Source organism: Primulina huaijiensis, chromosome 14 (assembly GCF_012295235.1).
Source record: "Primulina huaijiensis isolate GDHJ02 chromosome 14, ASM1229523v2, whole genome shotgun sequence".
NCBI classification, from domain to species: Eukaryota; Viridiplantae; Streptophyta; class Magnoliopsida; order Lamiales; family Gesneriaceae; genus Primulina; species Primulina huaijiensis.
The window spans coordinates 4,322,483-4,338,034 of record NC_133319.1 but is presented as its reverse complement, the minus strand read 5'-3'; the positions used below and the strand labels follow the sequence as shown (position 1 = coordinate 4,338,034).

General features: G+C 37.2%; 1 protein-coding gene and 1 long non-coding RNA gene across 2 annotated transcripts; one reads left to right on the top strand and one right to left on the bottom strand.

Annotated features, from left to right (window-relative positions):
* Positions 1-6,549: 6,549 nt before the first annotated feature.
* Positions 6,550-8,742, bottom strand: LOC140957789 (uncharacterized). Its single transcript, XR_012171690.1, has 3 exons — positions 8,349-8,742; positions 8,109-8,191; positions 6,550-7,892 (listed from the first exon to the last, which is right to left on the bottom strand). It is a non-coding gene; the product is annotated as an uncharacterized lncRNA (long non-coding RNA).
* A 1,425-nt stretch (positions 8,743-10,167) lies between these two features.
* On the top strand, positions 10,168-11,876 carry LOC140957190 (uncharacterized). Its single transcript, XM_073414328.1, has 2 exons — positions 10,168-11,215; positions 11,536-11,876. Exons 1-2 carry the CDS (start codon positions 10,168-10,170, stop codon positions 11,568-11,570), a joined length of 1,083 nt encoding a protein of 360 aa, XP_073270429.1. The 3' UTR covers positions 11,571-11,876.
* Positions 11,877-15,552: the final 3,676 nt, after the last annotated feature.

The window sequence follows — 15,552 nt, the reverse complement described above, 5'->3', positions numbered from 1 at the left end:
TCTGTGATTCTGTTTCATTTTTTCCATGTACTGATAGAATATTTTCCATATGTCTCGTGGGATGCGACAGAGTGAGAGAGCACAAAATATTGCAAATATCTACTTTGAACAATAAACATCTCTAGTGATCTATCAACTGTGTACAGCTTATCCGAACAACCGGAAGAGGTTCGACCTCTGAATTTCTAGATCAATCACAAAACATATTTGCCAGAAATATAAATCTTCGACACTGGAGTTTTGTGATTACCCTGTCCCCGTGATTTGTAGAGACAAAAGAGGTGGTTAAATAAATTTGACACTAAAATTTATGATCTTCATGTTTTTTTCATCAGCTGTCAATCAACTCTCCTAACACGCCCCAAATCCAAAACATTTTCCGCGAAGTACGAAATAATACCAGCAAATCACTTGTTTAATTGAAATTAAATAATGTTTGTAATAATATCTTGGAAAATGCTAACATAAGCTAGCATTGAGAATCATGGTCACATAATGAATGTTTCTACCTGACTTCAGCCTCACTGTTCTTTGGAAAGCTCGCCAGCAATTATCGTTCTTCTTATTTCACTGGTGCTGACTCCAACTTCGTACAGCTTTGCCTCTCGAAGAAGACGGCCTGTTGGATATTCGTTTACATAACCATTGCCTCCCAGACATTGGATAGCCTGAAACAAAGAACCAATTTTACTACAAGAATCTTTTTTCCTAATTTCATGATTGAGGGAAGATCATGAAAGAAATATCGTATCCTGCTTCAAAATATGACCATTCCGGAATCGTAAATTCAAGAATTCAAGACACATTGATGTAAAATGAAGAGGATCTGCCAACCTGAAGAGCAACCTGTGTGGCTCTTTCCAGCTGCACAAAGTACAACTCCAGTACAGTCCTGGATGACAGCACACAACCAATACTTGAAATCTAGCCTTGTGGATGTAAGAACTCAGACACACCAAAACCATAAAATAAAAATAAAAAAATTGAAAAAGGGAAAAAATGATTATAAAAATGTTAGACGGACCCTTGGATTGACCTGTCCGTTGTCAGGTGGTGGTCCAAATATATATTGGTTTAAACGTGATCTAAATCTTCCACCTAGAAGACTATAATGAAGTATACATGTCAGCAACCTTTCCCTGCATTTTGAAACAAAAAATATCAATCTAGCCATTTGATTTCTTAATAAACGAGCGACGGTTTCTTGGTTTTGTTATTATATTGTTTGAACATGTATATATTGAAATTCTACAATCGGTTGGCCAAATTGTTCTCTCTGCTTAGCTTAAGGAAGTTCAACATCAAGATATGCTTGCATGAGTCCAACTGGTCCGCCTGCCCAGACAAGCCTCTCCAGATCTAATCCCGACATCATATGACATAGACTCCTGAAAAAAAGATTAGAATCTGAAATGAAAATTGTACTTCAGACAGAAAAACTCTTCGGTCTTTCAAACTTCAGCAAAGGAACTATGGGCCTTCTATGTCTGTTACATATTCATTTCTTGTAGCCCTATCCGCGTGACTTCAATTTTTTACTCAAATAAAAAAAAATATACATCATAGAATCGAAGCCAAGTTTATCTTTAAACCGATGCCGACTTTACCTTTCCCTTCCTGGCCTAAAACGTTTTCTTCAGGAACGAAACAATTTTCAAAGACAAGCTTGTAAGGAAAAATGATACATATCAGAAGAAGAATAAACGTGAAGGCGTCATTTCCTATATATTTTGATAAAACATCCGTATGCCGCCTCAACTTTAGAAAATTGAGATGAAGATGCGCCTCTTCTTTTGACAATAAGGCTCCCGCAATCACTCATTGATGATATGAGAGGCCTATAAATACCAGTGATTGAGGTCCCTAAACACACATCTCATAAGAAAAAAATACACCATCTAAGGAGAGAATTGAAGTGCTTAGAAGGCTTCAACGGGAAGGAAATCAGAAAACTTACAAATTCCTCGATGGCTGGAGGTAACGCTTGATCAGCTTTCACATATTGTTTATCATGTTTATATATAAGTAGAAACATGATTTTTGAGAAAAATTCTGATATTTGGTATCAGAGCCGTGATACGTCTACCTTGAAAATTTGTTTTCATTTTCTGAAAATCCAATATCATGAAATTTTGAAAAATTTCTTTCTGAAATTTGCGTAAGAAGCTTGAAGATCGAATATCATGAACTTTAAGAAATTGATTTATGAAAGTTTACGTAAAAATGGAAGTTTGATATGAACTTTTGGAAATTGATTTCTGAAAGTTTACGTAAAAATGAAAGTTTGGATATCATAAATTAAGAAATTTACCTAAAAATTTCTTCAGAGAATTTTCTTTACGATTACACTTTGAAGTTTTCGGTTGCAAGGTTTTTGAAAATTTTTGGAATGAATTTCTTGTCGCAAATGTTGTGTGAAGAAGATGATTCAATGATTTTGAAACAATCATGCGAAGTGAATTAATATTAAGGAGCCCACATGTATAAATTCAATTACTTCAATTTTCTTACAATTGTGTCGGTTCATAAATTTGATAATAATAATGTATTTAATGTGATATTTAGTTATATGTATAATTTGGTATACATATAGTATTTGGTTAAATAATTTGTACACATTAAAATAGTTCTAAAGTTTATGTATAATTTAATTTGTGCATAAAATATTTATTCTGTTTTTGTATGTATAATTTATTGTTTGTGTAAATACATACTATATTAAGTGAAATAATATTAATGCACTAAAATTAAAATTATAAATATTGTTTATGGTTTCATGCAATAGTATGATATTTCAAATCATTATAATCTATAAATTGTTCATATTCAAATATTATTATGTTAATATAATTTTATATGAACAAATTAATTAAAAATGTGAATATAAAGTTATTTAATGAAAAGTTTTGACTTATAAAGACTTACATAAATGTGGATAATTAAGTTGAATAATAATCATAAGGTGACATGAGAAAACATAATCTGAGAGAGTTCTTCATAGATCGGTTTAAACTACCTTGACCAGCCACTGGTCTCTCTTATGAACGTTGTTCTGTCTAGGAGTTAAGTATTTAAAAGGCCTTAGCCCTACCTATATGTCGTGGGAGCACTCTTGGAAAATGTTGATTGCGCTACTAAATAATTATTATATAAAGCATTAAGTAAAGCCAAAATTGTGTTCATTGTTGGGCTAAAATCATAGTGTGGGTTGGATTTATCTGATTTAAAGAATTACAACTAAAATACTTAGATAATTACACCAGAACCTTAAAACACATAACAAGAAACAATTTAAAATTTTAAGTTTCATCATATTTTTCACATTATGAGTTTTTTCAATCGGTCAAAACAGTTATCGATCAAAACGGTTACCAAATAAATCCATTTATTTTTCAGAGGTGTAATAGACTAGTGTTAGACCCTTAAAGTTGGCAAAGTTCGTGGCACAAATGCGGAGTGCCATGAATTAAAGTGTTGATTCCTAACACTTAGTTATGTTCTACATAACTTAGGCATATTTGAGTTGGCTAAGTGTATAAACAAGTTAACACATTGGGTGGATGTGTTTGATGCAATATGATGTTGGCATTTTGAGCTTGGTTGGGCAAGTCAAGCCAATTCGAGTTGACTAATTGTTGGACACATGTTGATTCGAGTTGACTAATTGTTGAACACGTGTGGATCTTGTTCAGAAGATTTGGAATGGTTGCAATTCGAGTTTAGACACTTGGCAGCATTCAAAAATATATGGCAATTGGATAGTGTGCATGCAAGGAGCAGTAACACTTGTCATCCATACAGACAGGGCAGTTAGCATGACAGTTACACTTGTCCACATTCTGACAAGACAAGTGTCCCAAGTAGTTATTTCGAATTATTGCATTGTATTTTCATTTATATGCATTGCTATGAGTTGCACAAGGGCATATTCACAAGTGTGAGCCTTTGATGTGTTCAAACCTTGGCTTTCTATTGTATTCTGATTGGGGATGAATGCAAAGGTTGGGAAATTGCCCATAAACTATCATGTTGCTTACTTTCTGCAAGTGTGTGTGGGTTTGCTTGGCTCTTTGAGGTCGATAATCCACTAAATACTTAAACAAGAGTTGGCTGATTGAATCAGTGCGTTGATTCAAGCCTCACAAAGGCTATAAACTCGAACAAAATTGTTGTGCGTTCGACCCTATGACAGTTGGTAGCAGAGCCAGGTTTGCTCAGTTTCGGTAGAGTTGCAGACGTTAATCTATGGCAGACTCGTCTAGAAGTTCGGGAATGAACAATACTTTGGCGCGTGATTGCATTCTTGAACTTGAAACTCGAATGCGAAGAATCGAAGGGCTTCTTGGTACTCCCATCGGATCACCAACAAATACTCTTTACCAGCAAGTTGAAGGATTGCATGCCGTTGCAGACAAAAATGTTGCTTGCATTGCAGATCTGTCAGAATTTGTGGAAATAAGGATGGTCTTGGTAGGAGAAGATTTCAAATCAAAGTGTGAAGGATTCGAACTCAAGTTGAATTTATTGAATAAGGTGGTCGGTACAGGAACAACCGTCGATTCGTCTTCTTTAAACAAGTTCAAAGTTCCTGATCCAAAGCCGTTTGGTGGAAAACGTAGTGCCAAAGAGTTGGAAAACTTCTTGTGGGATATGGAAACTTATTTTCAGACAACCAAAGTTCCCGATGAAGAGAAAGTTTCCATTACCAGTATGTATTTGATCGAGGATGCAGAGTTATGGTAGCGTGCACGTCTATCAGACGATGCTAGTGCGAATCATGATAAGATCGAGACTTGGGAGGCCTTAAAACGTGAATTGAAAGAGCAGTTTTTTCCTAGCAATACTTCTTAGATTTCTAGGGAGTCCCTTCGAAAGTTGAAGCATACAGGAACCACTTGGGACTATGTAAAAGATTTCAGTTCGCTGATGTTGGATGTAAGGAATATGTCGGAAGAAGATAAACTCTTCAATTTCTTTGCTGGGTTGCAACCTTGGGCCCAAGATGAACTACGCAGGCAAGGGGTCAAGGATTTGCCATCCGCCATTGCTGCTGCAGATCGTTTTTGATTTTAAAGCCATTAGTTCTAGTGATGCTGGTCCTAGAAAAAGTGATGGGAGAGACAAAGGAAAGTCTAAGTTTATCAAATCTGATAAATTTAAAAAGAAAAAGAGTAAAAAAGATGGGGAAAGCATTACAAAAGAGACCAAGGAAACATTTGTCTTTGATAAGACGAAGCGTGGATGCTTTATATGCAATGGAGATCACAGAATGCGAGATTGCCCAAAGAAGGGAAAACTAACTGCATTAGTTGCTGAAAAGGAGAAGACACAGAACGAAGATGAGCCTTCGTTGGTAAATCCCTTACAATTGTTGGGCGCTCTACATATTGACAAATAGTCCCAATCTAAGGGCTTGGGCTCCGTTTGGTAGGATTGATTAAATGTTGATAGATTGTATATCCCATGTTTGATTCGATTTTAAAGTATATTGACTGTGAATATCATAGATTATTGTACTTTTTGTGTGGGAAAAGCGGTCCACCCATTTGCCAACTATTATATCAATCCCTCTCAAGTACAAAAGGAAATTGTCTGGAAAATACGAAATTGTCCCTGCATTAAATGAACCAAATATGACAATTGTTAAACCTATCTTCTCTTTCACAATCTCATTGCCGACAGATCTTTTTTAGGCAACCCACATCTGAAACAGTAGCTTTGAAATGGAAGGAATGAAGGCAACAAACAATATTGGAGAACAGATCTGAAGACACATCCACTTGTTTCGTAGGTGAAATTTCGAAAGTTAAATTTCGAAGCTTGTCGTTCGTTATTTGCTTAGCATGAAGAAATCGATTCTGAATATTTTGTGAATTTGTTCTGAAAATTGTTGTACATGCGATAATGTATATGTCATAAACTTTTGTTGGATTTACGCATCTCGTTAGAGCTGCTGGTGCAGGAAAGCTCGGTAAATTCATGGTATTACCAGTTGCATAACTTTATTGTAGTCATCCATCCACATGCAATGTGTATTCTCCTTCTGTGTCGTGGACTTCAACTCAACAGTTGGACTTTTGTTTGCAGCAGATTGTGTCTTCTTCTGGTCAGAAACAACTATCTCCTTTTGCATATCATGTTCGTCATCAGAGAGGGTAACAACTTCGACTTTGTACTTCGTTGTTACACTTTCCTCGGAAGCTGCTTTGTATGTCACTGACATTGTGTGCCTGTTGAAAATAACATTCAAAAACTAAGAGCACTCACTGGACTTGAACCGTAAAAAGAAAGGAACATGGTATTTAAGGATTGGAAATGTAAAATAACCATTAAACATAGTTACCAACCCAACTATAAATGCAGGTCATTCCAAAGGGAAAATGCATAATAATGATGTGATATACCAATATAGGTCAACACCTAGTGTAATTATGAAAACTCATGATGAAAAAATCCAAAAAAAGAGAAGCAATGTTGGAACAACTACAAATAATATATTCTCAAGTAAATAGTAAAACTTACCAAAATTTGAGGACATTATTTATTACACTTTTAACAGCGTCTACCACTTTGGTTAAACTTCAAATAATAGAAAAATTCAGTGTACAAGTTTCTGAATACAATAGGAAGAAATATAAACATTGTGACACTATCATTTGTTGTTAGTTTTATTGTTATGCACTGCAAATGAAAAGAAATTAAGAAGTAATAAAATATTGAATTATTGAGAAACATACCTTACCGTTGATTGTTTCATGTACATATAAACATTGCTGCAATTTTATTCGATGTTAGTTTGATAGTCACATAAGTTGGATGAATGCATGAAGCACACAAATTTAATGAACAATCAGTAACAAATTGAATTAAACTCTTGCACACAATACGTTAATAAGGAAGTTACGGAAAATACATGGCCAATGGGGTTCAACGATGCAGTGTTTCAATTTTATAAGCATACATAGACAACATATATCACATTCTAATGACAAGGATTATGATGAGTAGAAATAGGAGACAGATCAACGCGCAAAAGAATCCAAAACAGCAACAAGCTTGTTCACGTCCATAAGATGTGCTCTTCATGGTCTCACCGGGTAACTCTTGTGTTGCAGAGGACATGACACATACTGTTTCGTCATATTTATTCGTAGAATACGGATGAGCTTGGTTTGAAGGATAATCATATGGGATAGAGGATGAATTAATTGTGTTGTTCATACAACACCTTATATTATTACTATAACATGAATGATCTCCAAAAGCAGTTGAGTTGCTTTCGTTGTTAAAGGATTGTTCAGCGGTGGATGTTGCATTTGTGGAATGGTACTCATTGTACCAGAATAATCTCTTCCGATGTTTTAGTCCTACGGGACATATGTAGTATTGTTGACCAGGATGGGTTAAGTAGTTACCAGCTGTCCTTAAAACCATGGCCTCGTTCCCACACTCACATTGTGGTGGCATCTTCAATTCCATGATACCTATGCAACAACAAAGAATGGTGTTTGACATTGTAAGTCCTCATAAATTAGAAACCGAGTAGTTCAATTGTTGTCTTATAGCATTATCACAAACATTGATAGTTGAGAATCATCTAAAAATTTAAGTTATGTTAAGTTAAACTTTGCACATAAAATATAATTTCTGTCAACCAAATTTCTCCAACCACATTTAACTACTGCATAAAGATCAAAATCAAAATGCATATACATTAAACAATTATTATTGTTTAAGATTAAAGTTTTGACATTGTATTCTAAGAAAAGTACACGGATAAGAATTATGCAGACGACATCTTACTCACAAAATTCCTTATTTTTCTTCGCATATGTTCTTCAAATGGGTTTGCACGGCAAGTTGACAAGTTCGAAACGAAGGTTTCAGTTGTTCTGTATACAAATAATAGTAATTAATATTATTAGTTCAATAAAATTGTTTCCAGATTAAAAAAAGTCACAACATCCACTTTTGTCAAAAAAAATTTAACTATTGTATCAACATGGAATGAGATTATAGTCAACCACTATAATATTTAAATTAATGTTTAGACAAAAAAATTGTTTGAAGAAATAAAAATAGGGAAATTTATGCAAATCAAAGCTTACTCAGAAATACGTATTCCTAACTTCCAATTTTTTCTTCGACTGACTTTGCATAACACCTTCCCAACAGATTTATAATTTTGTCTCTATAAAAAAATTAAATCAGAAGTTTGTGACAAACAAATTACTTACAACAACCATCCATCTCCCAGAGATTGCAACCGGCCATCTTCAGATCTATAAGATGTGTGGTCTGTGTAAAACTGAACAAAAATAAATTTGAAGATATGAAAATACTCGTACACAAGCAGAATCGCAAGTCCTCGATGAATCGTGCTTCGTGCTTTCACCATTAATTTCCTTTGAAGCACTGTAGATGAAGAAGAAATAACGCCGTCACCACATCTTCAAGAGAAGACTTGCAAAGAGATATTTTCTACCCTCTCTCCATAGAGTAGGGTATTTAATTTTGTCAACTTCGATTGTGGAATATGGTTTGTGTTTTGAAGGGTACTGTGGGAATTACATTGAGGTACTTGAGGGCATTTGAGTCAAACAAAAAATTATCCAACTAAGAAAAAGTATACCACATATGAAATAACTAATCACACAATATTACACATCATTCCTTATCAACTACATATCAATCAAATTATTAATCATTTACTTATCCCATCACACATACCAAACGGAGCCTTGATGTATGTGAAAGCCTTCATAAATGGTCAAGAAATCATGGACATGGTAGACACGGGTGCAACACATTACTTTGTTGCTGAAAAAGAAGTTCAAAAGTTGGGCTTGACTTTAACCCAACACTCGAGTCAGATAAAAGCAGTGAATTCAAAAGCAAAGCCAATCAAGGGCTTGACCAACGTGAATCTGATAGTAGGGAGTTGGTCTGGGAAGTGCGGTTTGATGGCTGTCCCTCTTGATGATTTCGATGTCATTCTTGGAAATGAATTCTCGGTAGCGGCTCAAGTTGCAGTGATACCACACTTGGGTGGACTATTGATTGCAGACATCAGTAATCCATCTTTCGTGAAAGGGGCATATGATGTCGCGACCCCCGTAAAGAAGTCTGGTTTAATTTCGGCTATTCAAATTGAGAAAGGCTTGAAACATGGAGATGTTACCTATGTTGCTGCAATGGTCGAAATTAAGCCCGATGTTTACCAAGAAGTGCCCGATGCAGTTGCCGATTTTCTTGAGCAATTTCGTGACATTATGCCTGCGGAATTGCCCAAGTCTTTGCCTCCATGAGTCCATGACGTGCTGTTGATCAAAAGATTGAATTGGAACCGGGTGCGGTTGTGCCTGCTAAGGCCCCTTATCAAATGAGCCCTGCTGAGCTTGTCGGATTGAGGAAACAATTGACAGAATTGTTGGATTGTGGAATGATCCAAACATCAAAGGCCCCAATCGGATCATCGGTGCTGTTCCAAAAGAAACATGATGGATGGTTGAGGATGTGCATTGATTATAGGGCTTTGAATAAGGTTAATATAAAAAATAAGTATCATATTCCAAATGTCCTAGACTTGTTTGACAAGCTGTCAATGGCAAAATATTTCACGAAGATAGATCTAAGATCAGGTTATTGGCAGGTGCGAATAGCTGAAGGAGTTGAGGCAAAAACGACTTGTGTTACAAGGTATGGTTCATATGAATTCCTTGTTATGCCTTTCGGCTTAACAAATGCTCCTGCTACATTCTGTAACTTGATGAGCGATGTGTTGTTCGAGTTCTTGGATTTTTTGTGGTGGTGTATTTGGATGACATTGTTGTGTATAGTGAGTCTTTAAATGATCACTTGAACTGTTTGTGTTGAGAATAGGGATTATTTAAGGAAGGTTTGAGCTGTAAATCAAGTAAATATGATAAATAGGTATTAGCTAGTTGTCAAGTTTATTTTAGGTAGTTTTTAATTTTAGGATGATATTCTTTCCCTCTAAATTAGTGATACTATCCCTGATATTGGGCTGTAATTATGCTGTAAATTACTATAAAGGCAATCTCAATAGAAGAGAAGATTTATTCCCTGAATTACCTCTTTCAAGTTGGTATCAGAGCAGCCCCATTCTGCCCAGAATTTTCTGCGCCATTAACCTAAGCCAGAACCATGTCAGAACATTCTAGCGAATCCACCACCATTTCTCAGCCTTCCTCACAACCCACATTGACTAGAGATCTGCAAAAAACAACCTCTGATTCACACCCTGTTCAAATAACCACCATCAAGCTGAACGGCGACAACTTCTTGCGATGGTCTCAGTCGGTGAGAATGTATATCTGGGGCCGAGGAAAGATGGGATATTTAACGGGTGACAAGAAAGCTCTGTCAGAAGAGGACCCAATGTATGCTACATGGGATGCCGAAAATTCCATGGTAATGACGTGGCTGGTAAACTCCATGGAAGAGGAGATTGGCACAAATTATATGTGTTTTCCTACGGCATATGAGCTATGGGAAAATATAAATCAGATGTATTCTGATTTAGGGAATCAGTCCCAAATTTTTGAGTTGACTCTCAAACTTGGTGAATTACGGCAAGGAGAAGAAACAGTCACCAAGTACTTCAACTCCTTGAAGAGAATCTGGCAGGACCTTGATCCTTTTGATGCTTATGAGTGGAAGAATGCTGAAGATGGACAGCACCACAAGAAAACAATGGAAGATGATCGTATCTTCAAGTTCTTGGCTGGCCTCAATGTTGAGTTCGACGAGGTGAGGGGGAGAATTATCGGTAGGAGGCCGCTGCCATCCCTTGGCGAAGTCTTCTCTGAAGTGAGGAGGGAGGAGAGCCGGAGGAATGTTATGCTCGGCAAGAAGGGACCTGCTGCTACTGTTGAAGGTTCTGCTCTTGCTTCTACAGGTCTGAACATGCGCAGAGGTGCTGCCAACCTCCGTAAACCAGAGGAGAAACCAAGTGTATGGTGTGACTATTGCAACAGGCCGCGTCACACCCGAGAAACCTGCTGGAAGATTCATGGCAAACCTGCCAACTTCAAGGGCAGAACAGGGGAGAAAACGGGCCGTGCCTTTCCCACCGCAAATGAGGCCGAGACTGCTGCCAGCACCATCACTAAAGAGCAGCTGGAGCAGTTACTAGCACTGATAAAATCTAATCCATCGTCCAGTGCTCCTAGTGTCTCGGTGGCACATACAGGTAACGAAATAAATGCCTTTTCTTGTGGTTTCGGAATTTCTACTCCATGGATAATTGATTCTGGAGCATCTGATCATATGACCCACTCCTTGAACTTGTTAAAACTATACTCAACGTGTTCTGAAAATAGAAAAGTTAGGGTTGCAGATGGAAGTTTTTCACCTATTGCCGGAAAAGGTTTGGTCCAAATTTCTGAAAAAATAGACCTTAAGTCTGTTCTCTATGTACCTAAACTCACCTGCAACCTTTTTTCAGTTAGCAAATTATCCAAAGACTCTAACTGTCGTGTGGTTTTTTGTGACTCTCATTGTATTTTTCAGAGCCGGAGCTCGGGGAAGACGATTGGCAGTGCTAGAATGGTTAATGGTCTTTACTATTTCGAGAATATTTTACCTGGTAATAAAATTGTTCAAGGGCTTAGTAGTATTAGTTCCCTTTCTGTTCGTGATCAAATAATGGTCTGGCATTGCCGTTTAGGCCACCCCAGTTTTTCATATATGAAACATTTGTTTCCTGACTTGTTTAAAAAAATGAATCCCTTGGATTTTCATTGTGAATGTTGTGTTCTTGCAAAAAGTCAACGTAGAACATATGTTTCTAAACCTTATCTTGAATCAAAACCTTTTTACTTATTTCACAGTGATGTATGGGGACCCTCAAAGGTAACTATATCATCTGGAAAAAAATGGTTTGTAACTTTTACAGATGACCATACTAGATTGTGTTGGGTATTTTTAATGAGCGAAAAAACTGAAGTTGGAAAATTTTTTAAAGAATTTTACAATTTGATTGAAAACCAATTTCAAACAAAAATAAGCATTTTGAGAACCGATAATGGAACAGAGTATTTCAATCAATATGTGGAGACTTTTTTGAAGGAAAATGGCGTATTACATCAGTCAACCTGTCCTGACACTCCAGAACAAAATGGGGTATCGGAAAGGAAAAATAAGCACTTACTTGAAGTTGCTAGGGCCATAATGTTTTACATGAATGTTCCAAAATACCTGTGGGGAGATGCTATTTTAACTGCAGCATATTTAATTAATAGGATGCCTACACGAGTTTTAAAATACATCACTCCGCTGGGCTGTTTGAAATTTTTTTTTCCGGAATCTCGAATCAATTCGGATTTACCACTAAAAATATTTGGTTGCACCGCATATGTTCACATACCTAAGAGATCCCGGTCGAAATTGGATCCTAGGGCAGAAAAATATGTTTTTTTAGGATATGCTGCAAATCGCAAAGGCTACAAATTTTTTAATCCTCTCAAGAAACGGTTTTTTATCACGATGGATGCCACCTTCATGGAAACAAAACCATATTTTACCAAAAATTTAATTCAGGGGGAGAATAATATAGGGGAACCAAATTTTTGGGAAATATCCGAACCTCTTCCAAATTTGGTAATTGACCAACCTCTTAATTTTCAAAATGAACAAAATGGGGAGTCTGAATCCACAATTGTCGACCGTGAAATTGATCTGTCGGAAAAGGAAATACTACGAATGGGAAAAAATCGAAATATCCTTGAACCTATTGTTTATTCTAGGAGACATGTCCTCAGAAAAAGCGGAGATGAATTAATCATTCCAGCACAAGCTTCATTGGAAGCCCCGGGCAAAGGAACTATGGATACTCTAGGTACCTATTTTTTCCCTCACCCACAGAAAAACATCCCTTTATCTGTTATTCCTGAGCCTTCCAGTGTCAGTTTCGAAAGTCCAACCCCAATTGTCTCACAAGAAAATGATCTGGACCTTCCCATTGCCCTTCGAAAAGGTACTCGAACCTGCACCAGATACCCCATTGCTAGATATATAACCTATGATCATTTATCCGAAACACATAAGGCATTTACTACTAATATCTCGAAACATGTTGTGCCTAGAAACATTCAGGAAGCACTAGAGGACCAGGATTGGAGATTAGCAGTGTTCGAAGAAGTGAAGGCCTTAAAGAAGAATGATACTTGGGAAATTGTTGAAGCACCTAAGGATCAGAAGATAGTAGGATGCAAATGGGTTTTCACAATAAAGAGCAAGGCGGATGGTAGTGTAGAGAGATATAAGGCGAGGCTTGTAGCAAAAGGCTTTACGCAGACATATGGAATAGATTACCAGGAAACATTTGCTCCTGTTGCAAAAATTAACTCAATTCGAGTACTGCTGTCACTTGCGGTTAATCTCAATTGGCCCTTGTATCAGTTGGATGTTAAAAATGCCTTCCTAAATGGAGATCTAGATGAAGAGGTGTTTATGAGACTCCCTCCGGGTTTTGAACCAAAGTTTGGACTTGGCAAGGTGTGTAGACTGAAGAAGTCCCTGTATGGACTTAAGCAGTCTCCGAGAGCATGGTTTGAACGTTTTGGCAAGGCTGTGAAGCGACTTGGTTATGTTCAAAGTCAAGCTGATCACACCATGTTTTACAAACACTCAAAGGAAGGTAAAACTGCTCTGTTAATTGTATATGTTGATGATATCATCTTAACAGGGAGCGACTACGAGGAACTTGGAGAGCTTAAAGAGAGGCTTGCAAAAGAATTCGAAATCAAGGACTTGGGTGTGTTGAAATACTTTCTTGGAATGGAGTTTGCAAGATCCAAGGAAGGTATATTTGTCAATCAACGCAAATATGTCCTTGATTTGTTAACTGAAACAGGTATGCTAGGATGTAAACCGGCTGAGACGCCTATGGAGCCCAACGTCAAACTGCAACCAGCAGGGACAGAATCCGTAAAGGAGAGGGAGCGCTATCAGAGACTTGTCGGGAGGCTCATTTATTTATCACACACTCGACCTGATATAGCCTTCCCGGTTAGTGTAGTCAGCCAATTCATGCACTCGCCTGGGTCAGAACATTTCGAAGCAGTGCACAGGATCCTAAGGTATCTGAAGGGAACACCAGGTAAAGGTCTTCTGTTTAAACGTCAGGGACATCTGCAAGTTGAAGCCTATACTGATGCAGACTGGGCGGGAAGTGTAATTGATAGAAGGTCTACTTCGGGATATTGCTCATTTGTGGGTGGCAATTTAGTCACCTGGCGTAGCAAGAAACAGAATGTGGTAGCTCGAAGCAGCGCAGAAGCCGAGTTCAGATCCTTAGCACAGGGAATTTGTGAGGTTTTGTGGATTAAGAAATTATTATTAGAGTTGAAGATTTCAGAGTCAGTGCCAATGAAGATGCACTGTGACAATAGAGCAGCAATTTCAATTGCACATAATCCAGTACTGCATGATCGCACAAAGCATGTGGAAGTCGACAAGCACTTCATCAAAGAAAAAATAGACAATAGTGTTATTTGTGTGGACTATGTCTCTACTAAGGAACAAGTAGGTGATCTACTTACGAAGGGACTACACAAGAGACAGTTCGAATGGTTAGTGAGCAAGCTGGGTATGGAAGACATCTTTAAACCAGCTTGAGGGGGAGTGTTGAGAATAGGGATTATTTAAGGAAGGTTTGAGCTGTAAATTAAGTAAATATGATAAATAGGTATTAGCTAGTTGTCAAGTTTATTTTAGGTAGTTTTTAATTTTAGGATGATATTCTTTCCATCTAAATTAGTGATACTATCCCTGATATTGGGCTGTAATTATGCTGTAAATTACTATAAAGGCAATCTCAATAGAAGAGAAGATTTATTCCCTCAATTACCTCTTTCAAGTGTTTGTATGGTGTATTCTCGCGGTTTTGAGAATACAATTTATTTGTGAAAAGGAGAAATGTGAATTATGTCAGGGCCAGAAAGGTGCAAGCGATCGTGGATTGGTCTACGCCAACGAAAGAATCTGAGTTAAGGTCATTTTTGGGCTTAACCAATTACTACAGACGGTTCATTATGGGATATTTTCGGATTGTTGTACCTTTGACCGACTTGTTGAGGAAGGGCAGTAAGTATGTCTGGTCGGTTCACTGTGGTGAAGCATTTGAAACCCTCAAAAAGACCATTGTGTCAGAACCAGTGCTAAAATTGCCTGAGTTTGATAAACCATTTGAGGTGTATACTGATGCGTCAGATCGTGTGTTGGGAGGCGTGATCATGCAAGATCGACACCCAATTGCCTTTGAAAGTCGGAAATTGAAGGATGCCGAAGTGAAGTATTCGACTCATGAGAAGGAAATGATGGCAGTGGTGTATTGTTTAGAATTTTGGAGGCATTATCTACTTGGCACAAAGTTTGTGGTGATCACAGACAATGAGGCCAACACTTATTTCAAAACTCAAAAGCAATTGACTCCTAAACAAGCTCGTTGGCAAGAATTCTTAAGTGAGTTTGATTTTAAATGGGTTCGTAAGGTCAGGAAGCATAATGAAGTTGATGATGCTCTTA